General features: G+C 40.2%; 1 protein-coding gene across 2 annotated transcripts; it reads right to left on the bottom strand.

The window, feature by feature from the left end:
- Window positions 1–98: 98 nt before the first annotated feature.
- LOC114436391 (guanine nucleotide-binding protein G(s) subunit alpha-like) lies at window positions 99–24,457 on the bottom strand. 2 transcript variants are annotated; one of them, XM_028406628.1, is made up of 12 exons: window positions 22,786–24,457; window positions 20,806–20,878; window positions 17,153–17,207; window positions 16,767–16,886; window positions 12,873–12,970; window positions 4,995–5,049; window positions 3,834–3,907; window positions 3,466–3,524; window positions 3,169–3,289; window positions 2,498–2,628; window positions 2,240–2,334; window positions 99–1,721 (listed from the first exon to the last, which is right to left on the bottom strand). In XM_028406628.1, the coding sequence occupies exons 1-12, from the start codon at window positions 22,922–22,924 to the stop codon at window positions 1,575–1,577; spliced, it is 1,167 nt and encodes a 388-aa protein (XP_028262429.1). In that variant the 5' UTR covers window positions 22,925–24,457; the 3' UTR covers window positions 99–1,574. The 2 variants fall into 2 exon arrangements, with proteins under 2 accessions (XP_028262429.1, XP_028262430.1); XM_028406629.1 differs by having other exon boundaries at window positions 2,267–2,334; window positions 22,786–24,456.

Below are 24,457 nucleotides of genomic sequence, written 5' to 3' on the forward strand. Positions count from 1 at the left end.
ATTACATATTAGCTCTTTTTTTTTTTTTTTTTTTTTTTTTTTAAACACGTACAGTCGTGATCAAGGCACAGGGATCTTCTACAAGTTATTTTTTTTTCTTCAATAAAGTTGTACAAAATAATACATTTTACAGTCTGTACAAGAATAATAGTCCAGCAGTAAAATAAAGACACACGTACTTAAAGCCGGGAAGGGGGGGGGGGGGGGGGGGGGGGGGGGGGGGAGGAGGTGAGAGAACAAGACGAAAGGTAAGAGGAGGGGGGAGGTTGTCATGTAGACAAGGAGGGGGTACTGATGAGGGCTGGAGCATGTGTGCGTGTGTGTGTGTTAGTGTGTCTGTGTGTGCTCCCAGGTAAAATGTTGCATCCAGTCTTTTTAAGTCATTTCATGCTTTTCTTTTTGAGTCTTGTTTCCTTATTGAATAAAACGTTCTCTTCTTTTCCATATGTTGAATAGTCGCATAGCAGCAGGGTTGGGGGAGGGGGGGTGTATAGTTATGTGTGTGTGTATGGTGGCGGGGCGGTGGGGGATGAATGGTGCACAGAGGCTGATCACACACACAGTGTACACCAACACACAACATGGGGTAAAAACTAACAAAAACTTAAAGGTTGAATTGTGTTATTACAGGAATATATAATATTTATATATATATATATATATATATACATATTTATATACACACATATATAAATATCTATATATATAGCTCGGATTTTTTGCACTGCATGAAGTTCACTGGTATGCATGGATTTATTCACTGTATGATATTTTTCTTGTTTGTTTTTTTTTTTAAATCTTTTTTTTGTTGTTTTCTGCCATCCCTCCTCGAGCAGGTCATGTGAGCCGTGCGGTCTTATGTTTGAGTCACGCTCACGTCCACAGGCAGCCATTAGACTAGCATTAGGCACAGAATTAGTCTGTCTGTCTCTGGGCACAAAAAAAGGCCTACAGCCCTCCTCTGTATCAGTTTGCCACCCTCCGTGTCCATCGATCTTCTTCTTCTTCTTCTTCTCTTCCATCTTCAGCACGCGGTGAATAAACTCCTCTCTCCCTCAGAATGCATTATTTAATTTAGCCTCTGCCAGCTGTGAAAAGCAGGAGAACCTGGTTTTAAAATGGTCTGTGTGTGTGATATTAAAACTCATGTAATGGTCTGAATGTCTTATTCTGTAGTGAGTGTGTGTCTGTGTGTGTACCTGCGAGAGCATGAGCGTGTGTGTGTGTGATCATATATCTGAGAGAGAGCTAAAAGGAGAGATCACCTACACCGAGGGAATCCAGTCTCGACCCTCTTTTCTGGGTCAAAGTGTAGCGCAGCTGCTGAGTACAGCAGTCAGTCCGCGATAAGAGTTGATCAAACTGTTCTGTTTTGCTGAAGTTGTGTTACCAGGTAGAGGGGAAGGGGGGAGGGCAGGTGGTCACTCAGTTGTTAGGTGAAGTTGGTGGAAGTGGAGGGGGTGATTGGCTAACTGGTCATAGCAGGGAGGGAGGGGGTGGGTAGCTAGGTAGGTTGGTTGGTTGGTTGGTTGGTTGGTTGGTTGGTAGATAAGTAGACCAGACCCCGCTGCCCATCACAAGAGCTCGTACTGTCGTAGGTGCATCCTTTGTATGATGTCACGACAGTCATTGAAGACACGGCGGATGTTTTCTGTGTCGACCGCGCAGGTGAAGTGTGGGTAACAGTAGTGCCGTCCGTCCCCACTGGCTGTGCTGATCCTCTGGAAGAGACGCAAAAGAGAAGGCAGGTTAGTAGTGATGATGCTGATGACATGATGAAATATTCAACACATTAAAATATGATGCACCTAATAATGCAGCTAATAATAATAATAATTTGAATTGCACAGGGAGAAACCTGCACTCAAAGGGAACCATCATGTCCCAGAAGACAGAATCAGAAAACTGAAATGATTTAAATGGCAATATTAGTACATATTTTATTCTTTTTTAAATTTATAATAATTCATAATTATTACTATTTAAATGATTTGAATATTTTCATTTAAAGGATCTTTTTGTTATTTATTTATTTACTTATTTCTTTTTTTTTGCCTAGGTTATAATAAAATTATGGAAGATTTACAGAGAATTAACAGAGCTGAGGATCCACTCATAAAACCACATCCAGTGTGAACCCAACATTCACGTAAAAAAAAATAGAACTGAAGTTTAAAAAAAAAAAAGGGAAACATAAAAATAGAACCGATCAAATTCAAACAGGTAAAACAACCTTTACCTGTTTGAATTTGAGCTTTGTACACACCAGAAACTCATCCCGTATGAAGTACTTTGCCCTGGTAACACGGGGGTCTTCACCTGGCTCTGGTATTGCTGTTGGACAAGAAGAAGTCTGGTCACATTAAGTCTTTGAGTCAGAAAACAAAAGCATCTTTAACATGGTAACATGTACATGGTAGGTCGTTAGCATCTCCTACATTCAAATTCTGCTGAATCACAGCAGTCAGAGTCAACCAAATCTGAGATCCGCTCTCACCATCATCAGGTGTAGTGTAGCGTGCAAACTCTGGGAAATACTCCTCAATTTTAGATTTCCCTGCCAAAACCTTCTCAGCAAGCAGGTCCTGTTTGTTCAGGAAGAGGATTACCGAAATGGTCCGTAGCCACCTGTGGAGGGAAATGAAACGACTTCAGTGCCAGGTTATCTTGGTTCAGGAATCAAGGGGATACTGCTGGAGGTCAAGGTGGACGACGTCTTTACAGCCTCTCCCATGAAACTGCCCATATGTTCCCACACGGAGAGGAGACTAAAAACCAGTGGTACAACAGCTACAGAGCACCCACTGAGCATATACATGGTGACCACCTCATGTTATCTGATTCGTTTGGGGCATCGGCTCTGCACATCCTCAGACGTTAATGTGGTTTATAGTAAGGCCAATGAATGGCAGGGGTCCTGCTTACTGTGATGTGCCAGTGCTGCTGTTCACTTACACATTTCTACTTGACAAAATGGCCTTTAGATGAGGAAACAAGCCTGAGAAAATGTTAGAAAACCAGGCAGCACACAGGCGCTCTTTAAGGCCATATTTATCTACTGTGTGTGTATATTTTCTTCTCTCTCACCTTGAGATGAACAGAACGTCAACTGGTTACAAAACAAGAAAGAAAATAAACAGCAATGGGAAAATCTAAAGAGTCTCTGACCTGTTGTTCCAAATGTTCTTGAAAAGATTGAGGGCTTCCTGTAGTCTGTTAGTCTGATTGTCTTCTCTGATCACCATGTTGTAGCTGCTACTCGCCACCACAAAGATGATAGCTGTCACATCTGTGTCACACACACACACAGTAAAACAAAATTACCAACACAAATATGGACAAAACTGCTAAAAATCCAGACACATATACCACTTTTTAACAATTAAATTCTAACTCAAACAATGTTTTGTAACTCATCAATAAATGATCATTAAAATAATATATATCAAAATAAACCGAGCTTACCATTAAAACACTGAATCCATTTTCTGCGTTCGTCTCTCTGACCTCCAACATCGAACATACTGCGAGACACAGAAACAGCACGGTAACAATGGTGAAGAGAAGCAAAGTCTAATAATAATAATAATAATAATAATAATAATAATAATAATAATAATGATTAAGAAACATCCTCTGTAACATGAAATATAATATAACATCCTATTTGTCATGCATGGAATTCAAATTTGATACAGTTTAATTTCTCTTTGGATGTTGTACTAGCAGCGTCTACTTCTTCACTGGAGCGAAGTATGCTGGAAATTATTCAACTATTTTTAACGGTTACTTTATCACCTGACATGACGATAAATAAAGTGATGATAACTCACTGGAAATTGACTTTGTCTATTTGAAATTTTGTCTCAAAGATCCCAGATGTCAGTACTCTGCATCTCAGGAGGTCCTGAAAAAAAAACAAAGAGAAGGAAACAAAGGGTTAAACCTCTTTTAATGCAAGAACTTGTCTCTATTTATATTAACAGGTTTTTTTTTTATCTTTAGGCAAACCAGAATCTAACTTAATGCAGGCAACAGTTACTATTTAGAAGAAATACATTCTGTTGTTTTTGGTTATTTGATATAAAATGTTAGCAACCAGTAAAAAAGCAGATTCTTTCATTATATCTGACCAACTGTGTAAAACCTTAAGGTTTTTTTTTTCATTTTTATTTATTTTAGATACTTCAATAATCCCAGAGGGAAATTGTTTAAGGCTGCTGCCAAGCAGTGTCATACAATGACCAGCAAGGTGTGCCAATGACTTAGGGAGGACTTGGGATTGAACCACCAACCTTTCGGTTATTGAACAACCCTGCTATACCACTGAACCACTGCTGCCCCAACAATATTAAATATTATTAAATATATATATATATATATATATATAATATTATTAAAGGAACTCCTAAAAAGTGTCTGAACCCAAAGCATCACATTTAATATATGCAAAATTAGCACTTTGTGGTTCGACAGCTGTCAGAAATTAAACAACACAACAGAAAAGAACATCTTTGCTCTCATTGCACATGTAGAGTGCAGTGAGATTAGGCATGCTGCTTCTCAGAGCTATAAATCACACAGGCAAGCTAATGCAAATATATCATTACCATACATTGTGTACATGCAGTATCTCAGTGTAATAGGTACATACTTCTACAATGACAATATTGATATATTATTAAAAGAATTGAAATGATTAAAAGTAAGAGCATGGTTTCCATGTCCAGGTTAGCATTGTTCAACGCCTGTCGTTTGCCCATGTGTGACCATGTGGAAGCGTTTGTGATCATTTCTGTGTGCAGACTATCATGTTAGGCATTCGTGTGTCATGACATACTTGTAATGAAATACACAACTTCTGTGTTATTCTGCACACAGTTAAGATTTGTGTTTTTTTTGTGTTCAGGACAGTGTGACAGGAAGCACACAAACAGGACATTAAAGCCGCAGCATGGAATTAATGGATTTATTTGTTTGTTTGGACGTCTCACCTGATCGGTGGGTGTGTAGTCGTTCTGCCTGACCACCTCAATCCTGTCTAAAAAGCTGCAAAGAGAAGAGAAAAGTACACCCGGTTAGACCTCAGCTGCTCTCCTGCAGTACCACACAACAAAACATGTGTAATATAACATTTAGAACATTTTACCAGCTGTGAGCTGCCATCCTATTATCAGTATAATGTGAGAACAGTATGGCCACACACAGCGGTGGTACACTTCAGTTACAGCAGTGGGAGCCTGAGAAAGATGGAGGAAGGCAATCCCTGAAACGGCCACGAGGGGGCGTTTGTTTGAACTCACAGTGAGATCAGAGGCAGCAAGTCTGAGTCACCAGCAGCCGTTTGCTCTGTCAGATCGGCAGAAGCCTCGTCAATGGAGCCGCTGTAGTAGTACTTCCACAGGAGGAGAAGTATGTATCTGTGTGTGTGTGCGTGGGTGGGTATGCAGGCCTACAACAGTGCGCTCAGATCTGCAGAGTGCCTACTCAAATGCACGATGATTGTTCTCCTGAACAGGCCTACATTGCTGCTGCTTTTTTTTTTCAGGAGTTTGAGTTGCCCTGATGTTTGCACGATGACTGTATCAGGGTCACCTGCTCGAGGTGTCTGCTGCAACAAGTCAGCAGCCAGAGTGGCTCCAAAGAAAGGCGAAGATGTTACACGAGCATTGGAAACAAACGAGTGTGGGCAAAAAAAAAAAAACACTGACTAATCATGCTCCACCTTTTCCAACTGCAGTCCCACTATGGACAGTGGACAATGAAACTTTAGACCAATTATTACAGAGTCTTAAACATGCCTCAATAGTTCTCCCAAACAGATACTAATTTAGGAAGAAAAGCAGTGAGTGGCTCAGGAGGAATTTCGGAAAAGTCCCACTTGCTGCAGGATTCCCAACGAAAAATGTGATTTACAAGGCAGGTTCTAAATGTACTTGTACATCTAAATTAACTATTCGCTGATTTTTGTCAGACATGCTACAAAAAGAGAGATACAGCCCTGTGTGTGTGTGTGTGTGTGTGTTACCACAATATTAACACATTCTCTCTTAAAACACACTTTAGTCCCTAAATGTAATAAAATATTCAATTGAATTTGAATCTTTGTAGAATACACCATAAAACGAGCAATAATTACATTTATTACCAAATATATATTTTTACTGTTTCTTAAAAACAGATACAAATCTTACTACTGAAGGCGACAATGTAGTAAAATAAAACAGAAGAAAAGGTCTGTCCGGTTGAACTGCTCACAACAAGTTGATACATGCAACAGGCAACAACAGGAGTGGATGGGTTTATTTTTAAGGCAAGCAGTGCGTTGTGTAGACTGTACATTTTTGTGATGATGTGTGTAAAATGTATGCCTGTAAGCCTGCCTGCTGGTCTGTCTGTCTGTCTGTCTTCAGTTCCTGCAACTTTAAAGGAGATAGGCTTGCTCGTGGCTGCCTCTCAAAGAATGGGTTATGCAGCCCCCTCTGTGATAACTAGGAATGTGGCAGACAGGGGTGAAATGTGACAGGAGGGCTGCAGGTAACACACTGAGAGGAACAGTGGGCTGGGTCTGCGGAAGCTACAGTACTGGATGGACGTACCAAAAAAAAAAAAAAAAAACAGAGTTGGGAACATTCAGTGTGAGACTGAAAAAGGAACGGAGGGGAGAAGTCGTTTCATTGTGTTTTTCTCCACACAAATGCACACTGACACAGATACTCATATAAAACACACACACGGAGGCCATTAAGCAGCCAAGTGGTCTGGTACCATCGGCTCTCTGCAGGGGCCAAGTGTCTCAGCTGTTCCCACACCACAGTGCCTCTGCTTGTGCCAGCACATCCAGAGCCCTGAGTGGACAACTGTATCCACAGCTTAGACCAAGCTCCAAGCATCCCGCTTCATCCTCCCCAAAAACAGAAACAAATCTACATGTGACAGAATCTGAAAGCTGCAACAAGAGTTAACATAGCTGCTGCCGACATCTGCCGAGGCCAAACTCATGTTTATCTACAGCTCTGGTCTGAGGCATCGACACACCCAGGACAAACACACACACACACTGCTCAATTTTTAGCAGTTCTCCCTATTAATAGGAGAAGTGCCAATAATAACCGTGCCTCGTAAGTTGAACTAAATAATAGTGGCTGCCCCAGTAACAGAGAGGTCTGCGGTGTTATGTATAACCTGTCAGGGTTATTCTGGGGTAGCAGACGGGCTGACTTACACTCTGAAAATACACACAGGAGACTTGTCTGGTGACTGAAAATAACTCAGTATTTACAAGAAAAGATTAAGTGCATATTTTATCTCCACTTTTTCAGCGTGTGTCATTTCTCTGCTGATCCGTATGTACAACAATTGTAAGAACTGTAGGAAAAAAAACTAAAAATGGATACAGTGTTTACACATTTTATAAATATAAACAACCCAAAAACCTGTTTTATTACATAGATTTTTAACTGTAATACAGCAACGGGACTTACAGGAGAATCACAAAACACTCCACAAGAAAATACAGATATAAAAAAAACACTTTAACATTTGTACTTGAGTGTTTTTAAATTGTCTCTACAATTAGAAATCTTTGTGCACTGCAAAGTTTTAACAGAATCATCAGCAGTGTACCGTCTGAGCTGATAACACTCACATAATGCATTCATCTTGTTAAAGTGGCAGGATTAAGACAAAGGATTATGCAGATTGTGAGCTACTACACATCCTCAGATCTACATGGGATTAACTGCAAAACTGCGCTGACTCGTCGGCTGGCACTCTTATTATTATTATTAGTACAATTTACCTAGATTAAAAAAAAAACATGTAATCCAGAGTGAGGTTTAAAATGTTTTAAATCATGCGGTCATAATTTACCACCAACATGATTTAAACAGTCAGCAAATGTCTCATTTTCTAGGAAAGTTTTAAGACATAACAGTGTTTCAGGTTTAATGTGAAACAAACACACAGCATCTGGAAAACTTTGCCCTGCATCTGAGGCCGGCTGTAACACACACACACACACACTCAGTGAGCAGGATTACATCCCTAAAAAGCACCTCTTTCAACATCTGCTTGAATCTATTTATGTCTGCCAGGTCTTTAAAAGTTTAAGGATTTAAAATACCTTTTTTCGTTTTGTTCATGTCACCTCCTACCGAAACAATAAATACATGACAAAGAAAGTAAAACACATAACTTCTGTCAAACAGAGAGTCTAATTAAAGCGGTAATATATCTAAACTTAAAAATAGTAGAATTAATTAAACAGCAGGTGTCAAAAACATTTCAAATATAAAATATAATTTTATGAGTCACTATTAACTTAAAATAGTTTATCATTATTGTAAACTGACACTAATAAATATTTAATATGGGTGCGTAAACTGCTTAAACTGTACCATCAAACAGTATAAAAACAATTCTTTAAATTTACTCTGAATCCTTAACTTTAATTGCACAACATAAACGTCTGAACCGAATTCCACCTTTTACTGTTGCAAAACTGAGCAAAGATTTGAGTCCGTCACTGAAATCAATCTGTGCACAAGTGAAGCTTTGCGAGTCTCCGGAGCACCAAGTCAAGTCAGAAAATGGTCTTGGCGCTTCCTCAAGGGGTGGAAGAGATCGTGCACGGCCCACTGAGCGGAGCGATTCCAGAGGCCTACTGCTTCTTTGTACATTAACGCTGCACACCGTGAGCCAACCAAACCAAAGAAACAAAAACCAGCCGATCCTTAATCTCTCACACACACACACACACACAAACACACGCACATGCACACACACACACACACCACTTCCAGAGAGGGAGGGAGACGGAGAGAGAAAGAGTAGGAAAGAAAAGAGAGAGAAGGCTGTGTCTGACATTACAGCGCTGCTCCAAAAATAGCTCCCTGGCGCCCTGGCCTCAAGCTTGGTTGTCATGGTGACAGAACCACAGGCGCTATAAATAGACAATCGGCTCCAAATCTTGTGCTACTGGAGAGGGGCCAGAAAGAGGGAGAGACAGAGAGAGAGAGGGGGAGAGGGAGAGAGAGAGAGGGAGAAGGAAAAAGAAAGAATGACAAGAAAGAACGACAGAAGAAGAGGAGGAGAGGGAGAGAGCGAGCAACAAAAGAGACACAGAGAGAGAGAGAGAAATGCAGGGAATGAAGTGGGTTAGGAGAGAGCAGAGGAAAAAAGTACAAGACAGAAGGACAAAGAACTAAGAAGAGCAGACCTAAGATGGAAAAAAGACATGCAATGATTAAAAATATTTAAAAGTAAGAGGGAACATGAGAAGAAGAGTGAAACGACAAAAACTTTCACAACCAATGTAAAAAAAAAGACTGAAAAATTACAACGTGAAAACACAAGAAAGAGAAAGGAAGACCGAAAGAGTAAAGGCAGGACTGAGGAAGGCCTGTTAAACAGCAGCTGGACACTGGGAGCAGCACAATCGCTCAACACACACGGCATTCATAAAAATCACAATACCCTGAGATTGCAGCGGCAAAGTTTCCGCTCTAAAGAGTTAAAAAAAAGCACACGTCTGCAACACTTGCATATAACACACCTAAATATATTCAGCATAGCACAACACTTAAGTACTGACATTAACACCACCACCCAAAAATAATACCCAAAAATCAGTTTGTCTTTGTCCATCCTCACTCTCTCCCCTCTCGCTCTCTCTCATCCCCTCCCCTCTCTCCTTCCCTCCTCACGATGAGTCAGAGACTCAATCCCAGCCATTTTCTGTCCCTGCCGAAACACCACTACACATCACACTGAGAAAGGAGGGCGGGGGGGGGGGGGGGGGTCTGGAGAAGACATTCAGGGGGGACTCCGGCACATGACAGCACACAATCGCCAGGATGAGATTTTAAAGAATCAACAGATAATAAATAAAGAGGCTGCTATCACACACAAAAACGTCCAGTCACAGCCGCCCTCTAACTTCCAGACTGATTTTCAGATTTTTTAGTTTGGAGGAATGTAACTAAGTGTTTGTACGTATTTATACTTTACTTACCGTAAGTTAAAATAACAGTGCATACTTAAGATTTTTACTCCATTACATTGTGCAGCTATTATCTGTACTTTCTACTCCACTACATTTATACAATGTTTGTAGTTACTTGTTACAGTTTAGGAATACAGTTGTTTTCATACAACTGTGCTGGACTGATGTGAGGTCAGACTCTGCGTGGAGGTGAAGGTGTCGCGCTGTGTTTTTATAATGTGCCTCAGTGTTAGCCTATTTTTTTATTGCCATTTATCATCATCCATTTACCATCCTCTCTGTTCACTTGATGCCCACAGCCTGGTTCTGGGTACATTTCAAAGATTTCTGTACTGAAAATTTAATTTAGCTGCACATTGTCAGTTTTAATTTTAAGATGTTTTCTTTGATTATTTTAACCTGATCATATATCCTTTGCAGTGGAAATCAATCATATATATATATATATCATGGATATAACCAGAGCATTCTGTGTCGGCCTCAAAGAAAAAAGTTTTGCAGGCAGGGACCTACTAGTAGTGACATCTGTAGAGGCAGAAGTATTACCAGGAGCTATATCTGCATTCCTCATCTAAATAGCACCACGTAGATATTATGACAACGCATTGTGTGAGTACTTTTAACTACATTTTAGCAACTTCCTGGTGCAGTTTTTACAAAAGATGGTACAAATCCCTGATAGAATAAGTTGTACTGCTGGGAGACAAGTCTGATATCTCCAGGAAACTACTGCTAGCTATGTGTAGCAGGTATATTATTCACTACTACTACTACTCACTACAGCATGACACCGGCTCCTTCTGTATGGCTTTATTCATTGTTTCCAAATATATCATAGATACATTTGGCAGATGACCCTCGTTGAAGGGCTCTCTCATAGACTCCCATGTTAAAAATCACACCGAAATTGCTTAATATTTGAAAAATGTTTGAAAAAAACTTGAAGTTGACCCGGAATGTCCTCTGTGAGATGAACATTTTGATAGTTGAATGGCTGAAATTGGTCAATGTATGCTGAAGATACGCTGCGCCAAAAAACGTACGGAAGAAGAAGAAGAAAGATGGTGAAGAACAATAGTTTTATTGCCTAGCAACGGCAATCTAACTAATTATGGAAGAAACGCCACGACTCGTTTCAAAGATGACTTATTTACAGAATAAAACTTTATAACCATTTGATCAATATATTGATGAAACCTGACAGAAAGGCTTCAGTTTCTGAGACAAAAACAAAGCCCTCGCCTCAGTCAGGTGAGGGTACAGTTACAGCAACCTCTCTCACTAAAATCTATCCATCCTTATGAATCCAGGACAACATCCATGCAAACCCAGACCATATAAAGCATCAGGAAGTGATGCTAAAAACAACAATGGCACATCACAGAGGAGCATGACGGAGCAAAAGACTTCCTTCTCAGCACAGAGAGGCATCACCACCCTGTCAACTTAAGACAGAGCTACTCACAGACAGAGCACACAGAGGGGGGGAGGGGAGCACTTCCGGTCTGGCCACCCAGCCCAGCATCTGATCCATAACACTGGGGCTGCTGGGTGTGGGAGGGAGGAGAGGAGAAGAGGGGAGAGGAGGGAAGGAGAGGAGAGAAGAGAAGACAGGAGAGAGGAGAGGTCCCATAATGCATCGAGCCTGCTCTGTTAATATGAAATCTTTCTCAAACGCTTTCTCTTCTGTCTATAATCAAAGTTCCTGCTCTCACAAACTTCGTGCTTCCATTGAAAACATCCTGTAACACTCACATAAGAACCACCTGTGGCCTTACATTCAGTGTGACATTAGACATACACACCCACTCAATTCACACAATTCTGAGGTTTGCATATTTCTATGCTATGCTACTTTATACGTCTTCTCTCATGTATTTCAAACCAAATATTGCATTTAAAAAACAAACTGTCCACATTTATATGGTTTCTATTTGGTTATGTTTTGATGACAGGAAACAGGGACTGATGGTTAGGAAGCCAGCAAGCTTCCAAACTCCTAAAATCTGATCCCATGTGTTCACTGTGTGCTTTGCAACAGAAGCTTGATAACCATCACAAGGCTAATATTGGATGTTTAGCAACACCAGACTACACACAGCTACCTGGCTGTTATTTATACTTATTATTTGCTATAACACACAGAAGTGCAACCTCACAAAATCTCACAGAGCATCACGACAATCTGCGATCAAGCACCACAGTATCATCAAGAATGAGCTGATCGAAATGATCATCATCATAACAAGTTTTATATTAAAGCGCATTCTTGCCATAGAGTTTACACGCACGCATGCTGCTCTGAGAGGCTGCAATGAGGCACAGTTAGCATGCTAATATGCTAACAATGTCAACACCAATGTGTAGCAGGTGTTCACTATTCACACCATCTTGGTAAAATATACAAGCATGGCAGCAGATAATATTTATAGATCATCAACATCAGTTCCAAAACTCCAGTATTGATCAAGCTCTGCATAACACAAACGCAACCACAACAAACTTTAAATGTATGAGCATCAATGTGCGATATCATGTTTTATATCAATCCATCTGATACTTGTGGAAATGTGTCTGTATCTATGTTCTATGTGATTATACTCTTTAGAAGGTAAGCTGGGTTTAACACCTCGGTTTCAGCAGAACGTCTAACTCACCTCCTGAAACAACAGGTCACAATAACCACACCATCAAGGCTGCACAGCCATCATTGACACCTCACAAAGAAAAAAACTCACACAGCGCACAACACGCTTATACCACGTAGATGTGTGAAGTTAAGAAGAAGAAAAAAAAGAGATGATGTGCGTGTTTCAACTGCAAGAGCTTGCATAAAGGTGAGATCAGGAGTGAAACAAAGACTTACTACTGTGCACAGTCGATGAGTTGATATTCGTTGGACCTTTCCCAGCACGCTCGCACTCCCTCGTCCTGCCAGAGGATTTTTGCATGGTCATAAAACTCCTGAGAAAACAAAAAAAGGGAGAAAGATAAGTCTCAATCAGCAACAACCACACAAAACTGCACGTCAGGCTACTGATATGTGCACAGTTTGTAAATAAAGCAGGCATATTTGTCAGTGACTGCTGCTTTGACTTGAAACGTGACATCCTAATAACCCTCTGCATGTTTTTTTCCAAGACTTGCTGATGCAATGACTTTATTTGCAAATTGATCAACAGCACATCAGAAACTAGTCTGTTAATTGATATGAAGGAGGAAAAAAAAGGTTCAAGATTAAATTGGGATTTTTGTGCTATGAGAAAGTACAAGTTTAGCTCAAAAGAGAAAGAAGAAAATAAGAGAGGCTAAAAAAAAGTTTCGATTGGCTGCTAACTCTGGACGATCCCACGTCCCTGGCTCACAACTGTTGTTTCTTCGCCTGGGTCTCGGTGGGTGAAAGCGTTTAAGGACAGATGGAGGGAGGCAGTGATACTCCCTCTCCCCCAGCTTAGTTTGGAGTTTAAGGACGTCTTGGAGAGGAGCGGCAGATGAGCAGAGGCAGGAAACAGAACAGTTCAACGAGTTCATGAAGAAATGGAGAGCTTTGTGCTGACACAAGGCTTGGCTGTCACTACGTAAGGGGCCGATCTCTTCACTACAATCTTCACTTACAAATAAGCCATTATGAACCATAGACTTTAACTGTACAGGATAAGATTATAAATATTGATTCAGCTGAGAGTGAGCAGGAGTTTTCAAAGACTAAATGACATGTAATCAGCAGCACTGTCATGTGTTTGCTCTCATCACAAGACAAAGCTGTCAAACAGGATGGTACAGACTTCTTTACACTAATTGTCTGTAAAATGTGACAGAAATTAAACAGAACACATACAAAGAGTGACGGACAGAGTGTATAGAGTGGCCAAAAGACATATGTGGCACCATCAGCTTGAGCCTGCTGACTCAAACTGAGCACAGGGACAGACCCTGATGCAGATTAAACCTGTGACACTTTGAGGGTCTACGTGGGGTAAACTCCAGCAAAGCTTTCACTTCCTCCATTGCCTTAAGAGGTTTGGTATTCAGAGGCGGTGGTGAGACTGCACTTCACTTTACAGCTGGACTGGAATATTCAGCTGTATGTGTCTGTTTAGAAGGCATTATATTTGTGTTTTTGGTAAACTGATTATTGACTTATTGTTTTTTAAACAGCCATTAAAAAAGGCTCTGTTAAAATGTGGACATACACTGTGTGACATGTCAGCTGGAATGCTCACAGCGGAGCCATGCCGGCCGTAGACTGCTGCTTTGTTTCACAATGCAAAAACATTTAAAAAAAAAAAAACACAACTTCACTCAATCCACTCATTATAATGAAGCTGCTCTTATTCACCATTTAACCAGTGATGATTCACATAAAAAAAACACAGCACTGCCCCCGGGCCTTCATCTAAACTTGACTGAAATGCATTTCTTCTCATGACAATGATAATAAACTTTAATGTAGGTTTAAATCCTACATTCTTTATTCCTAATTTTGTATTGATATAACAAAGCAGTCTGTAGACATTATTATGGTTAAAATTTAAATATGACTGCAAAAAAATGTGAATATGGACAGAAGGAAAAATTGTCTCAGTACAGTAAAAGTAAGCTATTTACTTAAAAATTTAAACCTGAAACAAAATGCACACACAAGTAAATTAATGAAATTCAAATAAAAACAATTTTGTTTTAACAAAACATAATACAAGACATAAAAAGCTGTGAACTTGGAGTGTGTGTGTGAGGGTGCTTTGGTTGCAGTATTTAGAATTAAATTGCATTTATAGACATTAGTTTGGAGGAAAAGTTGCAAAATTCCAAAAAACTATATGAAGACATAAGAGATGTTTGGTTATGTTTTTTTACTATCAAACCTTTTTTTCCTTGGCTCATCCAGACAAAATCATTTTGTTGAATAATGATTTAATATTGATTAGACTTTAGGCTCCAAAGGAAATCAAAAACAAGATAACAGATGTACAACACAGGCTCTGTGCTTATTGTGTCTCTCTTCCTCCCTTGCTGAAAGCAGAGCCAACCAGTCCAACTGGTTTCCAGTGGGCCCTAAGGCCAGGCAGGGGAAACGGGAAGAGGAGGAGTAGGCGGGCTGAGGAAGAAAATCTGGGCCTATAGATAGTTTGTAATCTATTCTCTCTGTATTAAAACACATTCAACAGGCAAACTGGATATTCATAGGTGTTGATGCTTCTGCAGCTGACTGAGATCACACTTAAAAATAACATCCGTTCTTATGACAATGTTTCTACCTGCTCTAAGCCTCCGCACCCTGACTCCAGAAAGGATTCTGTCCCTGCAGGTCTGTGGTGACTGACGGCCCAAAAGGGAAAGGGTCAGCTCCGGATAGGCCCACATAATAAATTTACCATGGCGTAACAGAGGCAATATCAGGAGACTTCCTTTTTGCTTACACACAAATACACTCACACTTCACTGGAAACTCAGCTACATGACAAATGTACACGAAATAAACGAGCGGTTTGAACCGAGGCCACCGTGCAGGGAAAAAAAAAACGCAGGGAAGACAGTGTCCTTCCTCTGTGTAACCTCTGCTGTGTGTGTGTGTTTCAAAACAACTGAAATAATATGAGACCCTTTTCTTCTTTTCCACTTTTAGAAGCCCTTCCCACTGCTTGACAGACCCAATCAATGATCATTGAAAGACGTAAAAACTGCATTTTATTTCTAAACAGTAAAGATAATTAAGCATTATTTAAAATTTCAATTCACCTGTTTATTTTACTAATAAACTAGTATATTTCTCTGAAAAAGCAAAAAAAAGTTTTAAAAAAATTATAAAACAAAGTAAAGGAGCAAATAATTATGTTTAATAATTAACTTTTGTGCTATTAAATAATTAATTGAGTACTCAATGAATGTACTCTGTCAAGTACTCAAATATTTGAGTAATTGGCTTGAGTTAAATCAAGTTTCATCATAAATGAAAGATGTCGGTGGCTAGCATGAGGACAGATTTCTTCTATCACAGACTATTGTTTTGACAACAGATGGCACTTTCATTTATAGTGTTATGCAGAAGCTGGAATTTGTTTTTGCGCCTACCGAGCTGCATTTAAGCACCAAAATGATTCGGACGATGTCACCAAATTAATGAATAAATATCCAATAGCCATAGGGACCTGCAGGGACTCCGGGCTGACAGGCCACCTGGATCAGACCGCAGCCGAGAGAGAATCCCTCCGAGCCTTCATGTTTCTGAAGGACACGTCCCTCCAGACATATTTAGCTTTATTACAGACAATCAGTGTTAATAGGCGGTGTGGATCTCTCAGGTGAGAGGCTCATTCAATTGACAGCCTCCCTTAGCGGAAGCACACCTGCTAATTAGGGAATCACAGCACAAACACACCAGGCAGCGGCTCGTGCAGGCTGAGGAGTGAGACACCTCGCTCACCTGCAGCACAAGGAGCCGGAGCACCGGGCTACAACAGGCTGAGACTGACAACCTGACACCTGTATACATGTTTATATGCATGAAATATATTTATTGAAAACTAAATGTGTTTCCTGAAAAAAAAGTTTGCTAATTTTAGACTGAATTAGATTTCTATCATATCATATCATGTTTAAATAGTTATATTAAATGTGACCAGTGAGGTTTTGCTTCAGCTGATGGAGAATTCCTCCAGGATGTAATAGTTTGATGACACGTTTTAAAGCCTGAGTGAAATTACAAAGGTTGAAGGATGAAAGACACAAACAGCAAATAAGAGTTGATGCAGCAACTTACTGAAGGAAAGTCAAAATCCTTCTGGTTTACTTGGTTCAGGACGTAATCGATCCGGGACTGGTTTGCAGGACAGGCTAACTGACAAGGAGGTGTAAGCGTGCTCATGGCGGCCACGATCGTCTGGATGGAGAGAGAGAGCAGAAGAAGGAAACGTCGTTTATTCTAACACAACACAAAATATGGTATGTTTACATCATGTCGAGGCTGAGGTTTTTATAGTGACTTTTGATTTCTGTGCAGACACAGAAACACTTAAAAAAGCAGCAAACAGGCCGCTTTGCAGTCTTAACTATGTGTTTTGCCTTTTTCAGCCCAAAAATGATTCATCGTTTGTTACTACTACTATAAAAGACAAGTAGACATGATTTAAAACATCCATTCCTTACCTCTATAGCTTCTTTAATGTTGTTTTTAATATCGTGAATTTTTTGTTTTTTCTCCCTGTGAAGGACAAAGAAGACAAGAATTCATCATGTTCAAGAAATTAAAACTAAAACCATCGAAACTAACAGTGAGAACGAATATAAACTGCAATTACTACAAAATGCTAAAGATGTGTTTGTGTGTGCATCAGTATTATGGCTGCTCCAGATACCTTTATTTAGACCAAGTGCAACTATCAAAATTTGTTTACGAGAACAGCAGATCTTGCCTTAATTTTGACAATCACATTCATTAAAGACAAAACTGGGGGTGTACACATGGGGGAATATTAATGTTCTGATGCAGTGTTTTACTATTTGAGCTTTCTTGAGATTAGTGGAAGTCAAAGTATTAGCAAATGCGATGATATGCTTTATATTTTGTGCTTTCACGGCCGAAAAGACAAACAGAATTTCAGCATGACCACACAGCTTCGCTGATTGCAGCAGTAGAGGTCTAACGTCACAAACAGGTCTGCAAGGCGAGAATTCTTTCAAATGCCCAGACAAAAGTCTGACTGTTGAAATTCAGATTCGATACTGAAATTCAACAAATATCAGAACAACGGCCTGCTGAGGATTACAGCAACACTATGCAACCCAGCCCATGATGCTTGTGTTGGCAGAAAGATTTCAAATTAAAAGCATGGACGATAATAAAAGTAACTTATCTAAAGTGACTTTGGTGGTGGTGGTGGGGGCGGGGCAGAAAATAACACTCTCAGCAATCACAGCATGTGGCTGTAATGAAATCCTCATACTGATGGAGGATGTTCTGGAGGACAACAGTGAGTTTCAGCATTACTGAGCCTTTTAACCATCTATTATTACTGGGTCGTACTGAAATATCTCAATAGTAAGGTGACTTACACTTTAAAAAGATTTTGAAAACTTTAAGGCATTATTAATGATTAAGTAAATTCAAATATGTGTTAATCCAACACAATCAGATGAATACAGCTCAAGAAGATGATAGAAATGATGCATAATTCTTTAATTCACTCTGTTTCAAATAATCGCTACTGATGACATTCTGATGTCACAAACAAACGTCAAAAATTCAGTGTAGGAAAATTGTGTTTCTCATCTGTAATACAGCCCTTTAAACAAAACCATAAAACCTTTTAAAAAAAAAAAAAGAAATCCCCTGCCATGAAACTTTACTGTAGTTTTGCATATTTTTATGCAATTTTCAGCAAAGTGAGAGTTTAATCAAGCACTCCATTTCAAGTCTGATTTTAGGCTACTCTTCGTGGTATATAGTAATCAACATTTATTCAAATATAAACATTGGACTGGACTCTGTGAGTATGATTTAAGGACTCAAATCCCTATCTGAAAAACTTGAATCATAACCATACATGAGAACTAGTGATGATTACATTTACAAATAAAATGGCTAAGCAGTGTTTTGTTATAAACACATCTGAATTTTCAAATCAATTTCTGTGAAAATCAAGATCAAATCAAGAATCTTGATTTTCACAGAATTTTGTTTAATGATAGAACGGAAATAATCAGCTGATTAATCCATTAGCGAGCTGTTAGAATATTTAATGCCAAAAATGCTTCAGCTTCTCAAATATCTGCAACTTTCAAAATGAAAACTCTAAAAATCATACCTAAAAATGAGAATACTTGTCATAAAAGTACTTAAAGTAAGTAAGTTCTTATGTCAAAGTGTGAAGAGGTGAGCAGTCTGTTTCCCTCTCAGCCTCTCAGAGTATATTCACACAGACAGAATTCCTCAGAACACCCACTGCCATACCAGTCTCCTCTCACCTCAGCCACACTACCCCTGCTGCGTCCTCCCCTCTCCCTTATTACTGCGTCACTCACCATCAACATCCTCCCGGCACCTTGCACTGACTGGCACTGGCCCTGCTGCACCCAGAGGGGGAAACCTCCCGCCCCACACAGTGAGGCCCCCAAAGAGTGAACCAAACCCTGGAACTAAAACGCCACAGCGGAGTCACAGCTGACTGTGAATTTGTCACTGCACCAGAGCGTCTGTGAAGAGCATCTGTTTGACATGACCCTAAAATAAGCACATGATTATGATGCTCCTACCCCAAAACCCCTTTCTAGGAAATAGATGATTAAGAATAGAAAAATGTGGCTTTTTGTTTCCATTGCATCAACTTGGGATCTAGTTTTCGGAAATTCAAAAGACAGGGTGGCTGAAACACCCTGGGCAATGTTTCCATGAAAACCTGACACTGACAAGTAACCCTCTTCCTGTGTCATGTAACTTTTTAAGAATATACTCCACAACATTACATAATACATTCTTTCTCATTGGACCGTATCAGCTTATTAAATCTTTAGCAAGGGAAAAATAAATCGTTTCAGAAACCCTCATCCAACAGTGTAACCTGACTTCTTTTGTTGAAACAAAACTGATGTCATGTTACAAATGAGGAAGACCAACTTAAGTTTCCCCTTTGTCCTGGTTGAGGAGGAGAATTTAGACAAACAAGGCACTGAAAGCACCCCAAAGAGGACATTTCTGCTTAAAATTCACCCATATTTTTGAAACTAAAAACCCAAAACATTGACTCATATAAGAAAATAGTACGAGGCACAAAAACTGTCATACACAGTCTACAGTAGTACTGTAATATATGTATGAGTATTGCATTTCTTTAAAAAAAAAAAAAAAAAAAAAAAGAAATATGCATACCGTACTTAACTTAAAATAAATATTATTTTATGTATGATAACTTAATGTGTAGACTAATCTTGAGATATCACTAATTTACTTATTTTCTTTTAGTTGTCAAACCAGTTCATAAAGTTAATAAGCAAAATGGAAAATAATTTAAAAGTGAACAGAAAGTTAGCTTCTGAATTGTGTTTATTTTTTGAATTTTGAAATACCTTAATAATCCCATCAGGGAAATTGCTTAAGGCTGCCCAGCAAAGAGCGCCACACACCAGTAAGTGCACTGGAGGCCAAGGACACACAACAATGACTAGGGAGAAGTTGGGATCGAAACCACCAACCTTCTGGTTATTGGACAACCCTGCTCTACCACTGAGCCACTGCTGCCCCTTATATCATGCTTATATATAATGTTCACTCAGTTTAGATCATTGTAAACTAACTTCTGGTCAGTTTTGGGCAAACTTTGACTCTAAGAACTTTTTTTTTATAATTTTATGACTGAAGCAACCATTGATTTACAGGAAAACAGCAGATTGATTGATCAGATATCTGATTCTGGACAATTTTATAACTTTATGGTAATAATAAGTTGCTTTTGACTTTTAAAGATTTCAAAAGAGAATTTGGAAAAGGTGAGTAGATGAATACTAGCCATGTAGAGAGACTAAGCCTGTCCAAAAGTCCACCTGCACCTCGTCAGCATTACAGAAGCTACAAAATCTCCTATCAATGGTGTCACCTGTATGCACCATTAGTTCTCCCCGAAACATTATTAAAGTACCTACTTGGTCAACAAATATCTCAGTATCTGAGCCCATCAGGCTAATGAGATCCATTCTAATCCTCATCTGTATTCTGTAAATAAACCCACTAAGACTGTGTTTGTCTAGTGATTCAAATGTGTTGAAGGTGTGTGGAAATAAAACACGTGAAAACCAGCGACACTTACTCTGCGTTGAAGCCATTAACGTGCAATATTCGCATCTGTTTGACTATTGTACTTTTCCCGGATTCCCCGGCCCCTGGAAGCACAGAAAGAGAGAGAGAGCACTGTGAGAAAGTCATCAGAAAGCAGTTGTACAAACCTCCATCACAGGTCCTGCCCTGTTGTAGACCACATGTGTTACATGAAGTAGCTACAAACAAAAAAACACTTAACACTTAACTAATTTGAATTTTAGGGTTTTACCAGCTTCTGCAAAACCAGTGACTAGTGACCTTCTAATATACAGCATGATGTCATCGATTAACCGAGCGGTTCCCACTTTTGTGACTTTTTGTGGTTTGTGATTTTTAACCAAAGGAGTTCCTCTGTAGAGAAAGTTCCCCTCCACACTTCTCATTTAAAGAACAATGTCAGGCCAGCAATTTCACAAAAAGAGATGTGTAGTTCAACTTTTCTACTGTGAAAGGACGTTCCTAACCCTGGACTATAGGGTCAGTATAACATAAATGTCATTATCAGGGGAGTCAATGTGAGCAGCAGTAGGGATGTTTCCATAACCACCAATTAGTTGTGGTATTGCAGATTACAGCTGGGATTACACTCCCTCGCAAACATGTAGTTTATTATACCACTTTCTAGTCTGCTTGGAGGTGACCTTCCCTGCATCCATGGTGGATTAGCATCTACAGCATCTTGACTACACACACTTCACACATCATCTCTTTGAAATAAAAACTCTTTTGGTTTCCAGTGTGTGCACAGCTGGTCCAGAGGTCGGCACATATGAATCATATCAGGTGGTCAACGTTCAGGAAACTTTAGGGAGCAAAGACGGCGCTTTCAAAAGAACACTTGCAGATGAATAGATGGACCATTTGTCAAAGACAAATCAGACCAAGCCCTGTCATGAACAAATTTGCTGTGTTTGTAAGGAAAATATGCACATGTGATCTATCTATTGTCCCCGACTGAACGTCGTCACACCTAAAACACACCCATAACTGCCACTACGTCCACACTGGATGTCACAAGCCTATAGCCTCAAGCCTAGCACAATTGGTTTCTGTGAGATGTGTGAGTTTAAGTTTTTTTTTTTTGTCTTCAAAACACTTCCACTTAAGTCCAAAAGGACTCGGCACAAGAGATGAGAGCAACTACAGGACAGATAGAACTGATTGAATATTAGGAAGCAAGAAAGTGTAATGTACCATGAGTCCGGCAGGATTAAGAATATCCTACATGTATCCTTGCAAACTGAAAACGAAAGCCAGGCCATGTCATCTCCTAACAAACACCGGGAGCTAGCTAGGAGGCTGAAGGCCTGCCATTTAGAGTGTTTGTTTAAAATCTCGGATCAATTTCAGATTAAAATGAGCCAGACAGGCGTTAAAGGGACTCTAGTAATCCTAATAGTAATCCTAATTTGCAGCTTCGTACTTCAAGAGGTTTAGCAGGATAGTAGCACCAGCCTATACAGTATCGTGATATGGAGGCCACACGTGATAAGGCCAAACACAGCAGGTTTCAGTGGCTGATTGGACAATATTACTTTCCAGAACGGTGTTTGTAAAATCTAAATAAATCAAGGTGAAGTCGTCGAGGATTTACTCTGTGAACACAAACACAAGTTCTGGTTTATGTGTGTGAGGACAAGAAACAAGCCTGCAAAAAAAATATCAGTGGCCTCCCGGCCTCTGCATGGTGCCTGCTGACTTCACACACACATGGTGGTGTCTGTCTGTACCCCCCACCCCCACCCGGTCTCTCACATGTTCTGTAATCATGCTCCATAATAACCCATGAATGCAGACAGGTCTGCTTTTTCCAACCCATCCTGTGTCAAGACACTGGTGGCGTGGTGACATCATGTCAGTGCATCATTAGCTGATGCTTGACTGTTTGCAGGTTGAGGAAGTAAAGACGGTTGTCATGAAATCATGGCATCATATGTGCATGTGAATGAGGAAAAGGATAAAAACCTACCTAATAGTAGTAGCCGGTGAGTCGCCCGGTATATCTGTTTGTCTTTTTGAAGCTGCTTCTCTATCTTTTTGTTGGCTTCCCTCTGTGCCTTCTCCTCATTTCGTTGGTCTTCAGTCTTACTATTGCCAAGACAGCCCATCTTCCCAAAAACCCAGTGATAGGTTCAGGGGGAGGCAGGGTGGTTGGTTGGTTGGCCGGGTGCAGAAAGAGAGGACGGATGGCGAGGGAGGGAGGGAGGGAGTGTGTGTGTGTGTGTGTTGTTGATCACAAGAAGAAGAAAAAAAATCAATCCTAAATTCCTAAACTGGCCCAGCAGAGGAACACCTGGCTCAAAATGGGTGACATTTATGTAGCCAGATGCAGATGAAACAGATGTCAGATAGTAGACAGTGGGGGCCCCCCACCAGGCTTTGGCACAATGTGTATGGGATGGATGTGGGTATTTACTGGCGATTTATCAGCAAGAGATCAGACAGAAAAAGGGATCAGATGATGCCGCCCTCTCAGACGCTTGATTCCTGTGTTTTTCACTGTAAATCCGCAATGAAGTCATCAACATTGATATGAGAGTAGATGTGAAATATCCAGCTTCTTGCTGCTCATGAATGAACGTCCAGTGGTCCAGTTTCCTTTAAAATGCGTTTTCAATTCAAGCTGGCTTCTTTTAATATATATGGGCTATATATATATATGTATATAAATTCACGTTATGATGCTGAATTTTCACAGAAAATGTCTCCTCCGGAGCCCATCTTCGGCAGATATCTCACACTGCCATTCAATCCATTTCCACTCACAACCAAAGCCCTGTTTTATCCCCCCTTGACTTTCTTCTCCTTCCCTCCCCCCGTTTTTGAAGTGTATATTTCAGGTTTTATTTTATTTTTGCAATCCTCCTCACCAAAGCGCATTTAGAGGGCGGGTGGGCATCAAAAGAAAAATATATATTTTCCTCTTAAAATGACGGCATGTGAATCATCAGGCTTCACCGGGGCTTCTTTCTCTATCACACCCGTCTTTCAGATCCGTCACATTATATACACTGTTTTCTGTCGTCGTTAAGTGATAGCAACCTTATCAATAATATCCTGGGGTTTTTTTTCAGCCGATGTCAAAATGATTTCCTCTCCCCTGTCAACAGATGCTGGTGCTTGCTTTTTTCGGAGGGTTTGACCAGACCCCCCTAAAAAAAGGCCCCTTCTCCGTCCTTTTTCTCTCCGTAACGTTAATTTGTATTTCTCCTCACATCGGGAAGCTTCTCCGGGCAGAGCAAAAGGCGGTGTTTTGGCAGCTGGATGTCCTTGAATATAAACGCACTCTCCAGGTGATATTGGTGGAAATCCTCCGTTATTTTCCCGTTTGGCGCAGGTACAGTCCGCTGTCAAGTCTCAGCTTTTTGTATTCCCTTTGAATCCGTATGGTAGATTATGGTTACATGTGCATGATACATGAACATACCGCGGTGTTTTCAATCACTGATTCAACGGCGAGACAGTTATTTTTACCACCGACAGGCCGCGGCTGCTCCGATGAACCGCCCCGGGAAGTGAGAATCGTTTCTTGCAGTAATACTCTGAATTATTTTTGCCCCCCTTTTCTCTGAGAATTGTACATTGAGATAGATAGCGCTGAAGAGGTGGGGTGGGGCAAACGGCTCTCACGGAACCCTGGG

This window comes from Parambassis ranga, chromosome 5 (genome assembly GCF_900634625.1).
Source record: "Parambassis ranga chromosome 5, fParRan2.1, whole genome shotgun sequence".
Taxonomy (NCBI): Eukaryota; Metazoa; Chordata; class Actinopteri; family Ambassidae; genus Parambassis; species Parambassis ranga.

What these genes read in the sequence shown, in the direction of transcription:
- LOC114436391 (XM_028406628.1), bottom strand. Translation starts at nt 22,924, where the DNA reads ATGGGCTGTCTTGGCAATAGTAAGACTGAAGACCAACGAAATGAGGAG. An exon ending in CTCATCGACTGTGCACAGTA is followed by an intron (nt 5,050 to 12,872) that starts GTAAGTCTTTGT and finishes TTCTCTTTGCAG; the next exon opens with CTTTTTAGACAGGATTGAGG. An exon ending in ATGGATTCAGTGTTTTAATG is followed by an intron (nt 3,290 to 3,465) that starts GTAAGCTCGGTT and finishes TGTGTGACACAG; the next exon opens with ATGTGACAGCTATCATCTTT.